The 18354-nt window shown below is 65.8% G+C and overlaps 2 protein-coding genes across 2 annotated transcripts; both read left to right on the top strand.

Moving 5' to 3' along the window:
- Positions 1–5259: 5259 nt before the first annotated feature.
- Positions 5260–7642, top strand: GJC2 (gap junction protein gamma 2). Its single transcript, XM_062189850.1, has one exon. The coding sequence runs from the start codon at positions 5645–5647 to the stop codon at positions 6941–6943; it is 1299 nt and encodes a 432-aa protein (XP_062045834.1). The 5' UTR covers positions 5260–5644; the 3' UTR covers positions 6944–7642.
- A 4330-nt stretch (positions 7643–11972) lies between these two features.
- On the top strand, positions 11973–17983 carry IBA57 (iron-sulfur cluster assembly factor IBA57). Its single transcript, XM_062189360.1, has 3 exons — positions 11973–12313; positions 16844–17190; positions 17268–17983. The coding sequence occupies exons 1-3, from the start codon at positions 11973–11975 to the stop codon at positions 17657–17659; spliced, it is 1080 nt and encodes a 359-aa protein (XP_062045344.1). The 3' UTR covers positions 17660–17983.
- Positions 17984–18354: the final 371 nt, after the last annotated feature.

Below are 18354 nucleotides of genomic sequence, written 5' to 3'. Positions count from 1 at the left end.
CGTGTGCTGAAGTGGAACACAGCCCCAAGCTGGGGGCTCCGTCCTGAGCTGAGCTGGGGCTGTGGCCCTCCATGCTGTTGGTGCCACACACTCCTGCCTGTCCGGAAGACAGCTGCCTAGGTCCACTGGTTGTCCAGATGCTGGCCAGGACTGCTCAGGGCCTGTCCTGACCAGCCAGGGTAGGTTGGGAGCACAGAGTGAGCCCTGCCCATGGATGGCCCCTGGCTGCCACGCCTGCCTGCTGCTCCTGAACCAGGCAGGGATTGGGGGGAGGGCACCCAGTGACAGCAGGGCGGGTGCAGCGGCTGTAGGGACTGCCTCTTGGGAGCTATGGGCCAGGTGCTTGTGTGCACAGCCCCCCAGGCTGAAGCTCCAGGAGAGGCTGGGGAACCCTGGCTGGGGCCATTGTCGGGCAGATACCCAGCATTCTCTTCTATGCTTCCAGACCCTGAGATCTGGAGTCCACGGGGTGTGGGCTTCCCAAGAAGCTGTCCTTTCCCTCCTGGCCCCGAGTGGCTGTGCTGTGGCCTGTGTCTGGCAAGTTTAGCCACCACTTGTCCCACCCACCCCCACCTCCCGAGTACTCGCTTCCCCACCTCCACCCTGCATCCTGTCACAGGCCCAGTATTTGCTGTCAGCCCAGGTGCAGCCCTAGCCCTGGTGCCCGAGCAGGGCCACTCGTGGGGTGGATGTGGACATGGAGGGAGGAGGCAGGCGGGGAGCCATGGCGGGGAGACCGGGTTCTCGGCTGCATCCAGAGCCCCAGATATGTTTGGATGTGTCAGGACGGTGAACCTGGACCATGAGCCCTGTGATGGGTGAGGGGGAGGATGAGGGGCAAAAGGGCAGCCAGGTTGGACTGCAGGGGGAGGCAAGAAGAGGTGGCTTTAGGCTGCCCCCCAGAGGCCTGGGCAGGTGTAGCCCAGGACCCACTACTGCCTGGGAAGGCTGCGTCCAGCTCCTGCTGTCCAGCTCCCATAGACAATAAGGGATTCAGACTCTGAGACCCGAGAGGGGAAACAATGGGGCCCTTGAAGGCCCCTCCCCCAGCCCCCATTGTGCTTGGTGGTGAGAGGAGGCTCCAGCCCGGCCACACAACCACAGGGAAGACCAGCGTGCAGCCAGCAGGTGGGCTGGCTCAGAGGGAGTCTCACTTTCCTGGCTTGGAGAAGGTAGGGTGCCACTCAGGACCCCTCAGACACCTGTGGGGCAGGGGCCAGGGGTCATGCTCACTGTGGGGTACTTTCTGTGGCTTCTGTTTCTCAGGCCCAGTGGGTCTGCCCCAGCAGGGGGTGACCAGCAGGGTCTTCTGGGGCACAAGTTTGGGGGTCTCAGGGGTTGCTTAGGGTCAGCAGGTGATTGGAAAAGACCTCCTCGTGCAGCAGCTGCAGTAGGACTGGCCAGTGCACCCCTGCCAACTAGTGTTCAGAGGCTGGAGAGGGGGCCCCCCATGCAGACTGCACGGCCACTGATTCGGACCAGCTCAGCCCCCACCCCACGCAGGCTGCACAGCCCCTGATCCAGCTCAGCCCCCACCCCACGCAGGCTGCACAGCCCCTGATCCAGCTCTGCCCCCACCCCACGCAGGCTGCACAGCCCCTGATCCAGCTCAGCCCCCACCCCACGCAGGCTTCTCAGCCCCTGATCCAGCTCAGCCCCCACCCCACGCAGGCTGCACAGCCCCTGATCCAGCTCAACCCCCACCCCACGCAGGCTGCACAGCCCCTGATCCAGCTCAGCCCCCACCCCACGCAGGCTGCACAGCCCCTGATCCAGCTCAGCCCCCACCCCATGCAGGCTGCACAGCCCCTGATCCAGCTCAGTCCACCCCCCACCCCACGCAGGCTGCACAGCCCCTGATCCAGCTCAGCCCCCACCCCACGCAGGCTGCACAGCCCCTGATCCAGCTCAGCCCCCACCCCACGCAGGCTGCACAGCCCCTGATCCAGCTCAGCCCCCACCCCATGCAGGCTGCACAGCCCCTGATCCAGCTCAGTCCACCCCCCACCCCACCCCCCCGTGGAGATAGCCTAGCTACTGACTCAGACCAGCCCCCCCCCCCCCCCGCCCTGGGACCCAGCAGGGAACCAAGCAGACCTGCTTGCCAAGGAGCTTTCCTGGGCAGCACAGGCTGGTGCCAGGGAAGGGCCTGTGGGCTCCCTTGTGCTCAGGTTGCTGTGCCGCACGGTCTGGCTGCTCAGGGATTGGAAGGTGTGTGAGGGGAGCCCCCAAGGGGAGGGCTTAGGGACCTCTGCGTGGTGAGCCAGCTGAGGGTCCATGGTGAAGAATCCCTGTGTGTGTGCAGGCACATGGGGGTGTACACCTGTGTGATGGATGTGAGGTGAGAACCAGTGGTCAGGGCGGGCCTGAAGCATCTGGGAACTTCACCTGTAGGGCTTGTGGGTGGCACTCCTGGCTGATGGCAGGGCAGGCATTTGGAGGCAGAGGCCTAACCAAGCACCCATACCAACTGAGGGCCTGTAATGTGGCTACAAGCTGGGGCCTCAGAGCGGCTGGGACAGAGAGGGCCCCAGGTAGGCCTGAGGTTGGGTCCTCAGTGTTTGGAAGCTGCACAATCTCGTGGAGGGCCAGGAGCTGTGCACGGGGCTGAAGGGGGGGGGGGTGGTCTCCTATAACTGCAGTGCTGCTGCTTCATACTGGGGCACGGCAAGCAGGCTGTGGGTCTCACAGTGGAGAGACCTGCACCCACCTTGCCTCCTCTTGGTTTGGGTCTCCATGGAGAGGGGAGGCTACCCAAGGGGGCTGGGCCCTGGTAGCCAGCAAGGTCCCCAGTGGGCCCACGTGGTGGCCTGAGCATAGGCCTTTGGGTGCACCTCCTGAGCAGGAGGTAACTGGCCCGTGTGCTGCAGGCCAAGGTGGATGTGGTCCCTGGATCTCCAGGCTGCTGCCCATCTCTGCGGGAGACCTGGAGCTGGCTGGCCCTTAGCCTGGGTGTGTCTGGAGAGACAGCCTCAGGTGGGCCTGCTCACCCCAGAGACCCCCCCAGGAGGTAGCCCCTGCACAAACCCCTGCAGGAGCCCCCAGCTCTGCCTGCCTGCCCTGGGGCACCCCCCTGCCCAGCTCCATCTTTGTCATGGGACCCCAGCCCCAGGCCCCACTGTGAGACCCTGTTAGCCCAGGCCTTTGAGCCCTCCCTGTGCCCGCTGCAGCCCTCCTCCAACCCTTCCCTGCATGACCCTGCCCAGCCACCTGTCAGTGGCCTACATGGAGCACTCCCAGGGCTGCCGCCCTCAGACTCCCCCATGCCGCCCTGTGCTGCCCCCACCAAGAGTCCATCTTGCAGGTGTTCTGAGGAAACCATGCAGAGTCACCTTGCTGGCCTGTGGCCAGTGCACAGCGTCCACAGCCTTGGTTTTCCCCTCATGGCTTCCCCTGCGCCAGCCGCCCTCCCAGTTCTCAGACCTTCCTTGCCGCGGGCACCCTGGTGACCCTGCTGGGATTCATCCCCATTTCTGGTGGGTCTTCGAGGCCCCAGGAATGCGCTGTATTGCTGGCCACTGTCTGGATGTCCTTCCCTCTCCTGCAGTGTCCACTCTGGGCAGGTGGGCACTTAGGTGAACCATTTGGGACTTGCCTTGTGAGGGGTTCACTCCGTCAGACCTTGGGGTACACTCTGACCTGTCTCTGGTCTGCAGCCCTGACCCTTGCTCACATTGGTCCAGCTTCTGCCCTGTGTGCCTTGGACACGTGCCCTTCAGTGTGTGTGCACTGGGGCTGTGCACACATATGTGTGCCAGTGTGTGGCACTCCTTGTGGTTGGGAGGAGTCTTCAGAGGGCTGCAGAGCAAGGCCTGCTGGGTAGGCATTTTAGGGCACCCCTGGCTGGCGTTAGCGTAGGAGTGAGGTGGCCAAGGCCCCCAGAGAGCAGCACAGGGACATAGGTGGCTGGGGTCAGGGTTTGCCAGTGGACCTGAGGGTGCTGGGGCACTGTTGTCCAGGCTGAGGAGGCTGCTTGGGAAGGGAGATGAGTTTGGGTCTGTCTCCAGCTGGAAGAACCTGCCAGGCATCCAAGTGCTGCTGTCCCAGGGAGAGTCATGGGCCAGAGGTGTGAGTGTGTGTGTCCCCCTGTGTGTGGCCCAGCCTTGGCCCCACAGGGAGCCAGGCTTGCAGAACCAACAGCTGTGAGTGCATGTGCACCTGTGAGCGTGAGTGTGCATGAGTGACATGCCTCCTTGGGTGAAGCCCTGTCACCCAGCCCCCAGAGCTGAGCCATGCCTGGTCATGAGTGCCTGTGCTGCCTGAACTTGGCATTTGGAGCTGCCAGTGGTACCAGCCATGGGTGTCTACACCAGGCAGCCGGCATGCACTCAAACCAAGGCTTCCCAGCAGAGCCAGTAGCTGCACATGGTACACGCAACCAGGTGCTGTAGGGATTCATGCCCTGGACTGTCCCTGGGCTGGTTTGTCTGGGCTCACCTCCTATGATGGCACAGCTCCTGGGGGGCAGTTGGGGCTGGAGCTGAGGTGAGGGAGTCAGAGCAGAAGGCTGCAGGTGAACAGAGTGTTGGCACATGTGTGCATGTGTGTGTGTGCAGGCGTGTTTGTGTAGGTGTGCATCTGTAAGTGTGGTCTTGTGTATATGTGTGGGTCTCGTGCATTTGCAGGTACACATGTTTGAGCCTATGCATATGAGCATGTATGTGGGGCTCTGAGGGGTTGCACAGATGTGAGGGAGTGGGCCACTTCCCCAGGAACCTATGCCACCCTTTCTTCCTGTTCCACTGGGAAGGGCCCCAGCTGCATATATGGCAGGTGGCCTGGCTCTGCTGCCCACCCCACACCTGCACCGTGGACTCCTAGGCCTGGCTAGGAGGAGGAGGCCAGAAGCGTTAGTCACTCGGGTCTCCTGCCCCTAAGCTACCCAGGTGCAGGCACTGGCTCTGGGGCAGCTTCAAGGAGGAAGGGTGGGTAGCAGGAGGCTGCAGAGCCCCTGTCCTGAGCACATGCCTGTCCAGGGCTCAGGTGGCCTGGGACATTAGCCACCTCCAGGAGTCATGGGTGCCTAACTGTGGCCATGTATCAGCATGTGGGAGGCCGCGCTGCACAGCCTCCTGCCTGGGGATGGGCTGGACTGGGACTGAGGGGACCAGCTAGGGTTTCAGGGGACCATGGAGCTCTTTGTGGTGCTCTTCTCTGCAGGTTGTAGAAGATGGGGCAGGGCTGGAAGCTTCGGGGATAAGGAGCTGGCCGGGGGTGGGGGATAAAGGGGTCCAGTGGGGCTTGGAGGACTGAGGAAGGCTTTGCTGACTGGGCAGTCTGGGGACCAAGCCCTGGGTGTTGGCCACGTGATCCTGTCAGATCCTCCCCAACTAGGGTGGGGTTCTGCACAGCCTTCCGAAATCCAGTGGGGCAGCCCTGGCTTCCCTCTGCCCCACAAAGGCAGCTGACGCCCTGGCTCCCTGCCTCCCAGGGCCGGGGCAGGCACTTGGCTTTCCTGGGGAGCCCCATGGGAGACAAGACTGCCCTGGGAATCCTTGCGGGTACCCCACCGGCAGCGTCAGGACCCGGTGGAATGTGGCACACTCACGATTGCTAAGAGCTGTTAGCAGAGAAAACTTCCCAACCGACTTGGAGGCCTCTCGCTGACCCCCGCCTGGCCGGCAGGTCCCACCCGCCCGCCCCTATGACCAACATGAGCTGGGGCTTCCTGACGCGGCTGCTGGAGGAGATCCACAACCACTCCACCTTCGTGGGCAAGGTCTGGCTCACCGTGCTCGTGGTCTTCCGCATCGTGCTCACGGCCGTGGGCGGTGAGTCCATCTACTCGGACGAGCAAGCCAAATTCACCTGCAACACACGGCAGCCTGGCTGCGACAACGTGTGCTATGACGCCTTCGCGCCTCTGTCCCACGTGCGCTTCTGGGTCTTTCAGATCGTGGCCATCTCCACGCCCTCGGTCCTGTACCTGGGCTACGCAGTGCACCGCCTGGCGCGCGCCTCGGAGCAGGAGCGCAGGCGCGCCTTGCGCCGCCGCGCAGGGGCCCGCCGCGCGCCCCGCGCCCACCTGCCGCCCGGCTGGCCCGAGCCCGTCGAGCTGGGAGAGGAGGAGCCCATGCTGGGGCTGGGTGAGGACGCGGAGGAGGAGCCTGGGGCGCCCGAGGGCCCTGCGGAGGATGCAGAGGAGGAGCGCGCCGAGGAGGTGGCCACCAAGGGCGCGGGCGCGGGCGGGGGCGGAGAGGCGGCGGGGACGCTGGGCCCGGCTACGCAGCACGACGGGCGGCGGCGCATTCAGCGCGAGGGCCTGATGCGCGTGTACGTGGTGCAGCTGGTGGTCAGGGCGGCCTTCGAGGTGGCCTTCCTGGTGGGCCAGTACTTGCTGTACGGTTTCGAGGTGCGGCCCTCCTTCGCCTGCAGCCGCCACCCGTGCCCGCACGTCGTGGACTGCTTCGTGTCGCGCCCCACCGAGAAGACGGTCTTCCTGCTGGTCATGTACGTGGTCAGCTGCCTATGCTTGCTGCTGAACCTGTGCGAGATGGCTCACCTGGGCCTGGGCAGCGCGCAGGACGCCGTGCGCGGGCCCCAGGCCCCGGGCCCCAGCCCCGGCCCCGCGCCGCGCCCTGCGCCCTGCGCCTTCCCGGCCGTGGGCCTGGCCTGCCCGCCAGACTACAGCCTGGTGGTGCGCGCGGCAGAGCGCGCGCGCGCGCACGACCAGAATATCGCCAACCTGGCCCTGCAGGCGCTGCGCGACGGGGCTGCGGCCGGCGACCGGGAGAGCCTGCCCTGCTCTGGGCTCCCTGCCCCCTCCCGGGTGTGCCCCAGGGCTGGCGCAGCAGCTTCTGGCACCGGCAGCGCCACGTCGGGGGGCACGGTCGGCGAACAGGGTCGTTCTGGGGCACTCGAGCGGCCGGGTGCCAAGGCCAGGGCTGGCTCCGAGAAGGGCAGCACCGGCAGCAGGGACGGGAAGACCACTGTGTGGATCTGAGCACACCGGCGGGGGACGGGAAAGGGCTGGAGGCAGGCGGATGCCCAAGCTTGGGCACCTCTGACGCTTGGTGGGATGGGGAGGATGGGAGCCATGAAGGGTCCCGGCTCCAGCCTGTGATCCCCGAGGTGCGGGCAAGGCACTGGCCTCCTCTCCAGGGCCGGTCTCTGCGGCTATCCTGAGCTTTGCCGGGCTGCGGCCAGCTGCCCTTCCCTTGGAAGTCCCCTCCAGCGGTTGGACTCCAGAGCTGTTTGTCCCCACTGCCTGCAGCCACAAAGAGGTTCTTTGCCCAGCCCCCCAGCCCACGATCTGGCTCCTGAAGAGCCCGGGGCGACCCCAGCTCTTCCTTGACAGGAGGGGAAGCCGAGGAGCACCCGGGCTGGGGAAAGGCCCCTGTGGCCGTCCCAGGTCTGTACCTGGTCCCGGGGACTGGGAGACTGAGGCCCTGGAGGGCTGGGGGGAGCAGGAGCACACCTTCCCGCCTTCTGTGACAGCCTCAAAGTTCTGAAGATACCTGTTCTGCCTTGCAGCTTGAACCACAAGGTGGTGGTCAGGGGCTGGGGCTTTGGCCATGCTGCCAAAAGGGCTCCTGGGTTCCTCCCCAATTCTGAGCCTCCTGAGCAAATGGAGTGAAATAAAGTTCAGGAGTGTGCATCGGCATGCATGCATTTCTGCAGGCGGACACTCTCATGTATGTACACATGCATGTGCTTGCCTCTGTGTGCGTGACTCTCCGCGGCACTCCATCCCAGGGACAGCATGGGGGACGAGACTGCAGGCTGAGTGCCCGCAGTTCCTCAGACACACAGTGGTGGAGTGGGGCGCACCGGTGGTGAGGCGCGAGGACTGCCTGCCCCGTGGGGTGGAGGGCATCCTGGGTGCCAGCCTGAGCCCCAGGGCAGCAGCTGGGGACAACCCTGCTCTGCTGGAGCGCTCACAGCAGCCCTGGGGGCCTCTCTTGGGCACCCCAGCCACGCCCGGGCTGAGCTCAGCCTGGTCAGATGCCATCTGCAGGCTGGGTTCTGTCCCCAGATGACCAGGGCCCCAGTGAGCCACACCCATAGGAAGGTGTGGCTGGTGATGCTGGGAATGGAGCTTGGAGAGGAAGAGCAAACCCCCACCCCAGCGCGTCTACTCCGGCGTCAGAGGGACGGCCCACGAGAAGGTGCGTCCCGGGCTCGGGCTGTGCTGGGGGCTCTGCCATTGCATGTGGCTGGGTCCCTGTCGGGGAGGCAGGGTCCTGGTGCCCAGCTCAGCCCAGCCCCAGCTTCCTCCACCTTTTCCTACCACGCAGGCCTTCACCTGATTGGGTGGGATCTGCCCACCTGACCAGGGCCAGTGCCTTCCCGAGCCTGCTGAGCCAAAGGACCTGATGTCGGTGGGTGCACAGGACGTGCAGGACTCGTGTCAGGGCCCCGAGCACTTTTGCAGGAGGTCTGTGTCAGCTGCAGAACTGACCAGGTATCTGGACACCCATGGGCCAGTCAAGTGACCACCCCAGGCTGTCCGGAGCCTTTTTTGTGGGAAACCTCAGTCTTTGTTGATAGGCAGGTTAGTGGCAGGTACACACAGGTGCCATGTTCTACAGGTTGTTTCTCTGGAGCCCGTGAGGAAAGCACCTGTTGGGGCTTGTGTTGTGGTGCAGCAGGTGAAGCTGCTGCCCGTATTGAAGCACCGGCTGCATCATTTCCCATCCAGTTCTTTGCTAATGCACCCGGGAAAGCCACAGAAGGTGGCCTGAGTGCTCAGGCCCCTGCCACCGTGTGAGAGACCAGGATGGAGTTCCAGGCTCCTGGCATTGGCCTGGCCCCATCCCAGCTGCTGGCAGTATTTTACACAGCAAGTCCTGCCCACACCTCAGTAACTCTATAGGTGGTCCCAGCCTTCCCAGGGAGAACCCATCTCTTCCCAGTGCCTAACACTGGGCAGTATTTCACCACCCCACCCCCAGCACATCCTGCATCCAGGAGGAGGGGGGAAAAACAGTGTGAAGACCTGGGGCCCATTCCCCTGGGAGCCCTGAGTGCCCGGCTGTTAGGCGTACCCTCCCCACTAAGCTCAGCCACCTTGCTTGCCTGCGTCTGCTGGGCTCTCTCATTAGACCCTGGACAGTGCTCTGCAGCTCTGCCCCATGAGCCTGCTTGGCAGCTGTCCTGCAGCAGGGCTCACGCTAGAGCCCTCATTTCACCAAGACACCTTCCAAGGCCTCACCTCCAGAGAGCACCTTCTGCGGCCTGGGGCGTTACAGCTTCCGAGGACTGGGGCCCAGTGAGGACTCGGGAGAGCGCCTCAGGGCTGGGGGGGGGGGTCTGTGGTCCCTGTTACACTTGTGGCTGGGGAGTTCTATGATCCTGGATACACTTGTGGGCAGCTGACTATGGGGACAAGTTGTCACATCCCCTCAACAGGACAGGGGGCAGCAACCGCCAGTGTCCACCAGTCCTTCCTCCATGGAGAACCTGACCACTTGGACAGCCCTGAAGCTCCTCCTGCCTCCTCGCAGAGGCCACACCTGCTGCTGACCAGCACCAGCACTGGGGGCTCTGTGACCCCCGACCCAGCACTGGGGCCTCTGTGACTCCCGACCCGGCACTGGGGAGCTGTGACCCCGACCCGGGACTGGGAAGCCCTGTGACCCCTGACCCAGCACTGGGGAGCTCTGTGACCCTTGACCTGGCACTGGGGGTCTGTGACCCCTGACCTAGCATTGGGAAACTTAGAAGCAAAGACCCCCCTGCGCTGTGGTTTCCCGCCTGCCCGCTGTGGCCACAGAGGAGGAGTTGATTGTGGGCCCTACCTCCCAACTGTCCCATCTGTCTCTGAGCTGGGAGCAGGGCTCCCCTGGGCCAGGGCCCATCTCCTCACCAGCTCACAGCCGCTCCTCCACAGAAGCCTGGGTGGATAGGGGCTCAGACACCCCGGGATAGGGGGCAAGTCCTCCTCCTTCCCAGAGAAGGAGAATCAAACAGGAAGCAGCCGACCAGAGCGTGGTGGGGGAGTGCTGGGCAGCTCGGGAAGTTCCATCTGGCTTGGGTCAGGCAGGCACGCACCAGGTGGGAAGTCAGTTCCTCTGCTGGCTGAGGCTGGTGCAGCATGGCCCAGCTTCCGTGGGTCCCCACTGTGACTGCCGGGGTGGTATAGGGAGGACCAGCCGGAAGGGTGGCCAGCAGTAGCCAGGCGTGGGCCGTGTCCCACACGCCTGCCAGTCGGGAAGCCGGGGGCTGACACCGAGGGGCCTCAGACGCCCAGGCCGGGGGGGGGGGTGTCTGGCCACAGCAGGGGCCACACACTCGAGCCCCTGGGGAGACTCCTGCGTGGCCAGCGCCTCCTGGATCTGCCTTCCGCTCAGCTGTGCCAAGGGCTCCCGGATATTCCCCTTGTCCCTGGACCACCAAGTTACGGCAGGAGCCCCCAGTCCTGACCCTTGTTGGGCCAGCGGAGGCAGAACCTCCCATCCACGGACCCCGGGATCCTGTGATGCACTGGGTTTTTCCACCTGCGTCTGTGGTTTCTGGCATTTAACACCTCAAGGCAGGCCAGAGACTCAGACAGGCGGCCAGGCCCCACCCCGCACACCGGCAGCCGGCCTGGGTCAGGCAGCTGGGTGAGCACAGGGCCCCTGATTGTCCAGAGCTGACCACGCACAGGTACCTGGAGGGTGAGGAGCTCGGCCCTACACTGCCCCCACCCCTCGGCCTGGCCTCTGGGTCCCACCCGTGCCCTCGGGGACGATCTGTGGACTGGGCAAGTGCTCCCCTGGCCGAGGGCTGCTCCAGGACGCGAAGTCCAGGGAGAGCGCGGGGGCTGCGCCTGGCACAGGGAGGGGGGTGGGCTTGGGGAGCTGAGCTGGACAGGAGGACGAGAGAGATGGCGGTGCGGTCCGGCTGCGGGGCAGGGAACCCACCCACGTCGGGGGGGGGGGCAGGAAAACCTGCCAACCTGGATCCGACTTGGTTTTGCTAGCCCCCTCCCCTCTGGCTGCGATCTCCGCAGCTCAGTGTCTTGGCAGGAGAGCCCCTAGGGACTCTAGCCTCCCGCAGCTCTGGCCACGGGCAGAGACGCTTCAGAGAGCAGGGGCCTGGGAGGTGTGGCCTCCACAGGAGCACCGGGACACCGCCTGGGCCAGCGCAGTGGGGTGCACGAGACCCGGCCATGTGCGCCAAGTTCTGCCAACAGGGGTCCACCTGGCAGGTGCTCGGGGCACAGGGCCTCAGGGGCTACCGTCAGGGGAAGTTGGGGATGGAGGGTCCTGCCAGCAAAAACGTGAACTGGTGACCCAGGTGAGCTCAGGGAGGGTGACCCTCTCTGGTCATGCAGCCACGGACGTCAGAGTGGGGACCCTCCCTCATGACCGCTTTGCACCCTAACCGCCTCCCACAGCCTGCACCTGCACAGCCGCGCAACACCTGCCCGTGACCTCCGGGGCGCACCTGCTAGAGGACCGCGTGTCATCCGAGCCTGCTTTGCTCCGGGTTTCTGCCCCCCCCCCCCACTTACCCCAGCAGACACCCCAGGTCCACTGGGTCCCCGGCCTGGGGCACTGACCCTGCGGAGCCACGCACACAAACAGCGGAGCCACGCACACAAACGGTCCGAACCGCCTGCCCGGGGCCGGGTCACCTGCCCTGGAGCGGTGGCCGCGGCCGAGGCGCCCGGGGTGGGCGTCTCACTGGAGCAGAGACTCAGCGCGGGAGGACGAACACGCTCCGGACACGCACGATGCGGACGGTGACGCCGCACGGCCGACCCGCCACGCACCCTAAGCTGCAGGCATTTCACCACGCTAAGAAACGCAGGACGCGGTCCGGGGGACACATTCACGTGTACGTGTACTTAACAACGAAAGCGGTCGCTGCGTGCACACACCGCCCCGCAGCAGCCGCGAAGTCTGGGTGGAGTGGGGCGGGACAAGCGCGCTGACCGACAGCCCGAGACCGTGTCCCTCGGGCTCCGCCCACGTCTCCCGCTGGCGGCCGCCGCCAGGGGTCGCTGTGGCGCCCCGGCGGCTCGCCGCCTCACTCTGCCCAAAATGGCGGCTGCAGCGCTGCTTCGCGGCGCCGCTCCGGGACGCGGCTGCCCGGCCTGGCGCTGGACGCTCCATGTGGTGTCCAGGCGCCCCTTGGTTCACGGCTCTGATCGGTCCGGCAGCGGCTCTGCGGGCAGCACGGCTTGGGCCTGCTTCCCGTTGGAGGAGCGCGCCCTGCTGCGCGTGCGCGGCCCGGACGCGGCGCCCTTTCTGCTGGGACTGCTGACCAATGAGCTGCCGCTCCCGGGGCCCGCGGACGGCGTGACCCCGCCTCGGGTGCGCTCGGTCTACGCCCACTTCCTGAACGTGCAGGGCCGGACGCTCTATGACGTCATCGTGTACGGGTGAGCGCAGGGCTGCGCAAGTGGCGGGGCGGGGAGCGGAGCGCCGGGCGAGCCGGGCCGGGGAGGGGAGGGGAGCGCCGGGCGGGCCGGGGCGGGGAGGGGAGCGGAGCGCCGGGCGGGCCGGGACGGGGAGGGGAGCGGAGCGCCGGGCGGGCCGGGGCGGGGAGGGGAGCGGAGCGCCGGGCGGGCCGGGACGGGGAGGGGAGCGGAGCGCCGGGCGGGCCGGGGCGGGGAGGGGAGCGGAGCGCCGGGCGGGCCGGGCCGGGCCGGGCCGGGGAGGGGGGCGGAGCGCCGAGCGGGCCGGGCCGGGGAGAGGGGAGGGGAGCGGAGGGCCCGGCAGGCAGGGGCGGGGCGGGCAGGGCTGCGGAGGGCAGCGGAGCACCCGGGATAGACTCGGGGCGGGTTGGGTCCCCGGCGGGCGAGACCGGGGCGAGGGCACCCGGGGCGGACGCGGGCTCTGTGGAGAAGGAGCCCGGCCCCTGGGCGGCGTGGACGCGGTCAGCGCTGCCCGTCGGCGCGTCCGCGGGCCCGGCCTCGCGAGCTCGCTCCCGCGTTGATTCCCTTCAGCTGCCCCTGGCTCGCCCGGCCCGCGGCAGGTGGCGGTCGTTGTGGTGTGGCGGTGCGGGCAGGCCCGGGCCCGGGCTGTAGGCGGCCCTGGGACTTGGGCGCGCCCCGGTGCCGGGCAGCCCCTGTCTGTCACTGGGTGAGTGGCACGGTGGGGTCGCGGCCCCAGGGCCCATCTGTGTCCGCCGGCGAGTCCGGGCACAGGTCGGGTACAGCCAGAGGGCCTGGTGTTTGATTCTTGGGTTCTCTGACCGGGGCCTCCCGCTGAGCCAGCCTCTGATTTAACCCGGATCTCGGGGCGTCCGACACCAGCGTCCCCTGTGGGCCCGGTTCGAGTCCCCACTGCTGAGGCACTTGGCCCGAGTGTGTGGACCCCTGCCCCCAGCGTGGGGGACCTGGATGGAGCTGCAGGCTCGGGGGTGAAGCTGCAGGTGGAAGGTGGATCACTCCCTCTCTGTCTCTTTGCTTCTCCCTCTGTCACTCTGCCTTTCAAATAAATAAATCTTAGAACAGATGAACCGAGTCTTGCGCCAGGGAGACCCTGGGGTGGGGTGGCCGCGGCCGGCGTAGCCTGGAGTTCCGCAGTATTCTGGCAGTGTGTGTGTGTCTCTGTCACTGCCTTTGAGAGGAGTAAGCCTTCAGGAAAAATGGACAGACCACACTGACCACCGCTGTCGCCCAGAGTCCACAGCTCGCCCGAGGATCCCTCGGGATTGGACAGAGCGGCTGCAGCGGACAGTCCCCTGCGTACCCCTCCCCCATGGTTCCCGGATGGGAGCCCCTCCTCCCTTCCTAGCTCTGGTTGATACTGCGTTGTGGGTTCACCTAGGATGTGGGCTTGCCGCCATGCCTTGATGAGTGGAAGGAAGCAGGCTTTGGTGGGCACAGGCTCTCACCTCCTTTGGTGAGCACTGAGTGTGGGTGCCGGATCCTCCTGGTAGAGTCTGCTCAGCTCTGGGATGAGCTGCACCATCTCCTTACCACCACGGTCCCGCCTGAGCTCCTGTCGCTGTTCTGGGCTTCAGACGTTCTGACAGGTGCAGTGCACGAAGCACCCTTGACCCGTGCCTTCCCAGCCTCTGTGACCATCCTCGTCCCTGAAGTCCCCTCTGTGTGACTGTGTCCTCGTCCCCGAGGTCCCCTGTGTGACCGTGTCCTCGTCCCCGAGGTCCCCTCTGTGTGACCATGTCCTCGTCCCTGAGGTCTCCTCTGTGTGACCGTGTCCTCGTCCCTGAAGTCCACTCTGTGACCGTGTCCTCGTCCCTGAAGTCCACTCTGTGACCGTGTCCTCGTCCCTGAGGTCCCCTATATGACAATCCTCGTCCCTGAAGTCCCCTCTGTGACCGTGTCCTCGTCCCTGAAGTCCCTGAGGTCCTCTGACCATGTCCTCGTCCCCAAGGTCCCCTGTGTGACTGTGTCCTTGTCCCCGAGGTCCCCTCTGTGTGACCGTGTGCTCGTCCCCTGAGGTCTCCTGTGTGACCGTGTCCTCGTCCCTGAAGTCCCCTCTGTGACCGTGTCCTCATCCCCGAGGTCCCCTCTGTGTGACCATGTCCTCGTGCCCTGAAGTCCCCTGTGTGACCGTGTCCTCGTCCTCGAGGTCCCCTCTGTGTCCTCGTCCCCCGAGGTCCCCTGTGTGACTGTGTCCTTGTTCCTGAAATCCCCTCTGTGACTATGTCCTTGTCCCCCGAGGTCCCCTCTGTGACCGTGTCCTCGTCCCCCGAGGTCCCCTCTGTGACCGTGTCCTCATCCCCGAGGTCCCCTCTGTGTGACCATGTCCTCGTGCCCTGAGGTCTCCTCTGTGACCGTGTCTTCGTCCCCGAGGTCCCCTCTGTGTCCTCGTCCCCCGAGGTCCCCTGTGTGACCGTGTCCTTGTTCCTGAAATCCCCTCTGTGACTATGTCCTCGTCCCCCGAGGTCCCCTCTGTGACCGTGTCCTCGTCCCCCGAGGTCCCCTCTGTGACCGTGTCCTCGTCCCTGAAGTCCCCTCTGTGACCGTGACCTCGTCCCCGAGGTCCCCTCTGTGTGACCATGTCCTCGTGCCCTGAAGTCCCCTGTGTGACCGCGTCCTCGTCCCCGAGGTCCCCTCTGTGACCGTGTCCTCCCCCGAGGTCCCCTCTGTGACCGTGTCCTCGTCCCTGAAGTCCCCTCTGTGACCGTGTCCTCGTCCCCGAGGTCCCCTCTGTGTGACCATGTCCTCGTGCCCTGAAGTCCCCTGTGTGACCGCGTCCTCGTCCCCGAGGTCCCCTCTGTGACCGTGTCCTCGTCCCCCGAGGTCCCCTCTGTGACCGTGTCCTCGTCCCCGAGGTCCTCTGACCGTGTCCTTGTCCCCGAGATTCCCTCTGTGACAGTGTCCTCGTCCCCTGAAGTCTCTTCTGTGACCGTGTCCTTGTCCCCTGAGGTTCCCTGTGTGATCGTGTCCTCATCCCCGAGGTCCCCTGTGTGACCGTGTCCTCGTCCCCCGAGGTCTCCTCTGTGACTGTGTCCTCATCCCCGAGGTCCCCTATGTGACCGTGTCCTTGTCCCCTGAGGTCTCCTGTGTGACCGTGTCCTCATCCCCGAGGTCCCCTGTGTGCGCGGGGCAGCTGGGATGAGAACCAGGCGCTCTAGTGTGGGATGCGGGCGCCTGCCCCTCTCCTTCTAAAGCCACCAGTGTTCTCCATCCTGATACCCTTAAAACTAAAGACCCTGCCCCGAGCAGCACTCTTCACAGGGTACGGATGGCTCCTGTGTCCACTTTCTGGCTGCTATGGACGCAGTTGGCTGCCTTGGACATTTGTGCACAGGCACGGGGAGATGATGGGCGTGGTTCTGCGGCACGGCCCCGTGCTGGTTCTGGGAGACCCGCCGGCCATGCGGGTGCGGTGTCCTGTGTCCTTGCCTGCACAGGGACCCCATGCTGGGTCTCCCTGGCAACCACAGTGCGTTCACCCTGCACCCGAAAGCCGTGTGCTGGGCCTGTCCCTGGCATATGCTGTGGTTGTCACCCTGTGAACCACCACACCCCGCTCTGCCTTCTGAGGTCATGGCCTCTGGCTCTGAGAAGTGTGGAACTTTACCTGTGCAGCTCCCACCTGGGGCTACCCTGTGGGTGGGTCTGGGTCAGCAGCCACAGCTGTTCTGGGGAAGGGCTGGGGCCCCTGCTTGTGGGCCCTGCTCTCCTGGGCGTCCTCTCTGCTCCTGCTGGGCTGCTAGTCCTTGCCCCATCCACTGTGTGCTGGGGTCTGCATGCAGGATGTGTCCACGCTGAGTGTTGCCTGCCCCTCTGTGGCTGTGGCCGTTCCAGTGGTGCCAGCCCGGGGTCCCAGAGGTGGGCTGTCCACTTTGTTCTAGGGCTCTGATAGTATTTTGGGATGTGCCTTAGGCAGTGGACACCGGTAGGGTATGGCTTCACCAAGCCTCCTGTACCTGCTGGCCTCTCAGCTTCCTCCTGCCAGAACCTTCCAGAGACTGGAAGAGGCCAGTCCTGGCTGCTTATGCCTCTCGTCTCACATGGAGTGTGGGCCAGCTCTCTGCTCCACCCAGGCACTGCCCGCTGCCCAGCTGCTGCCTGTCATTTTTGTCCTGGGCTCAGCAGCTGCTTGGGCAGTGTCTGAGGTGGAGTCTGTTTGCACAGAGTGGATGCGTCTCAGAGGCAGAACGGCCCGGGGCCCCCACTGTTCAGTTCTGCCTCTGTAGACCCACAGGTGCAGCCTTGGGCAGCTGGGCTCAGCCTCTGTGGCTGGCACCCTAGTGTGCGGTTTGCATTGGAGGGCGGCTGTGTTCAAGCTCTCCTGATGGCGCGTTTGTCTGCAGCTACTGCTCAGCGTTGGAGCTGAGGCCTCGAGGCGCAGGCTGCCTGTGGTCCAGGGCACGGACACGTGTCTGTCCCTAGGCCGCAATGCGGTGGCGCAGGGCGGTGTCTGGGCGCACTTGCTCGGGACGTGTGCGGCCCTTGCGCACCGCACACAACCCAACTTTGTCCCCGCAGGCTCCCTGAGCGCGAGGCGACGCCTGGCTTCCTCCTGGAGTGCGACAGCACCGTGCTGGGCCCGCTGCGGGAGCATCTGGCGCGGCACAGGGTCCGGCGGAAAGTCACCGTGGAGCCGTGTGTGGAGCTGCGCGTGTGGGCGGTGCTTCCCAGCACTCCCCAGGCTAGTGCGGTGCCGCTGCCTAGCACCGCCACCGCCACCGAGGCCTGCACCATCCTCACCCGAGACCCCCGGACTGTGCGCATGGGGTGGCGGCTCCTCGCCCGTGACGAGACCCCAGCCATGATGCTCGGCGGTGGCTGCCTCGGGGCCCTCCGGGATTATCACCGGCACCGCTACCTGCAAGGTAGGGAGGGTGGTGGGCTGTGGACGGGGCCTGGCCGCGCGGGCTGCGCTCACCTCTGCCTGTTCTGCTTCCCTCAGGTGTCCCCGAGGGCGTCTGTGACCTGCCCCCAGGGCTGGCCCTTCCTCTGGAGTCCAACCTGGCCTTCATGAATGGTGTCAGCTTCGCAAAGGGCTGCTACGTGGGCCAGGAGCTGACGGCGCGCACGCACCACACAGGCGTGGTCCGCAAGCGCCTCTTCCCCGTGCGGCTGGCGGGCCCGCTCCCCGCTGGCGGCCTCGGACCTGGCGCTTCGGTGCTGACTGCTTCCGGGCAGGCGGCCGGCAAGTTCAGGGCTGGCCTGGAGGACGTGGGGCTGGCCCTGCTGTGGTCAGAGCGGATCAAGGGGCCCCTCCATGTCCGCACCTCTGAGAGCCAGGAGGTAGCCCTGACCGCGTCAGTGCCGGACTGGTGGCCTGTGGCCCTCAAGTAAACGTTGCCTCTGCGGGGGACCTGGATCTCAGCTCCCTGCGGGACGCCAGCCCTGCCCCGGGAGCCCGCATGTGGCATCACCCGGCCTGGGGGGGCGCTCTGGGTAGGACTCGGGCTGTGGGGGTCGTGCACAGGTGCTGCCAGGCAGAGGGACTTGCACTGTCCCCCTGGGACTGTGGGCTGCGCTCCCGTGCACCTGTCTCCTCTGGGACAGGGATCCTGGGGGCTAGGGCAGGGGCCGGGTGGGGAAGGCGGCCTTCCTTCCACTGATGTGCTGTGTCGGTGGGTGTCCCTCGTGGCGACCCAGAGTGAATATTAAAGTGTGGCCTGCAGCTGTCGGGAGCTGTGCTGCTTTGTGGGGCAGGAGGTTGGGACTGCACGTCTGCAGTGCGGGTAGTGTTGGGAAGCGGACTCTGGACTGAAGTTGTCATTTGCTGAGGGCGGGGGTTTGGACTGGGGGAGGGAGTGTGAGGCAGACCCTCCATGGGCAGGTCAACAGCTGGAGGGCCCTGACCCCTGCTGGGCAGCTGTGCTGCCTACTGAGCTGTGCAGAGGGGGCCCCTGGCCGGCACTCACTGCTGCTTAAGCAGGTGTCGCTGCCACTTCCAGCCTGCTGGCCGCTGCTCTTGAAGCCACGTGGAGACAGCTGATCGGGGTTGCAGCCGAGGCCAAGTAGGGGGCCACTGGCACCCCCTG

The sequence above is a fragment of the Lepus europaeus genome, chromosome 4 (assembly GCF_033115175.1).
Source record: "Lepus europaeus isolate LE1 chromosome 4, mLepTim1.pri, whole genome shotgun sequence".
NCBI lineage: Eukaryota > Metazoa > Chordata > Mammalia > Lagomorpha > Leporidae > Lepus > Lepus europaeus.
The sequence above is the reverse complement of the archived record's forward strand: the minus strand, read 5'-3'. Positions and strand labels throughout refer to the sequence as shown.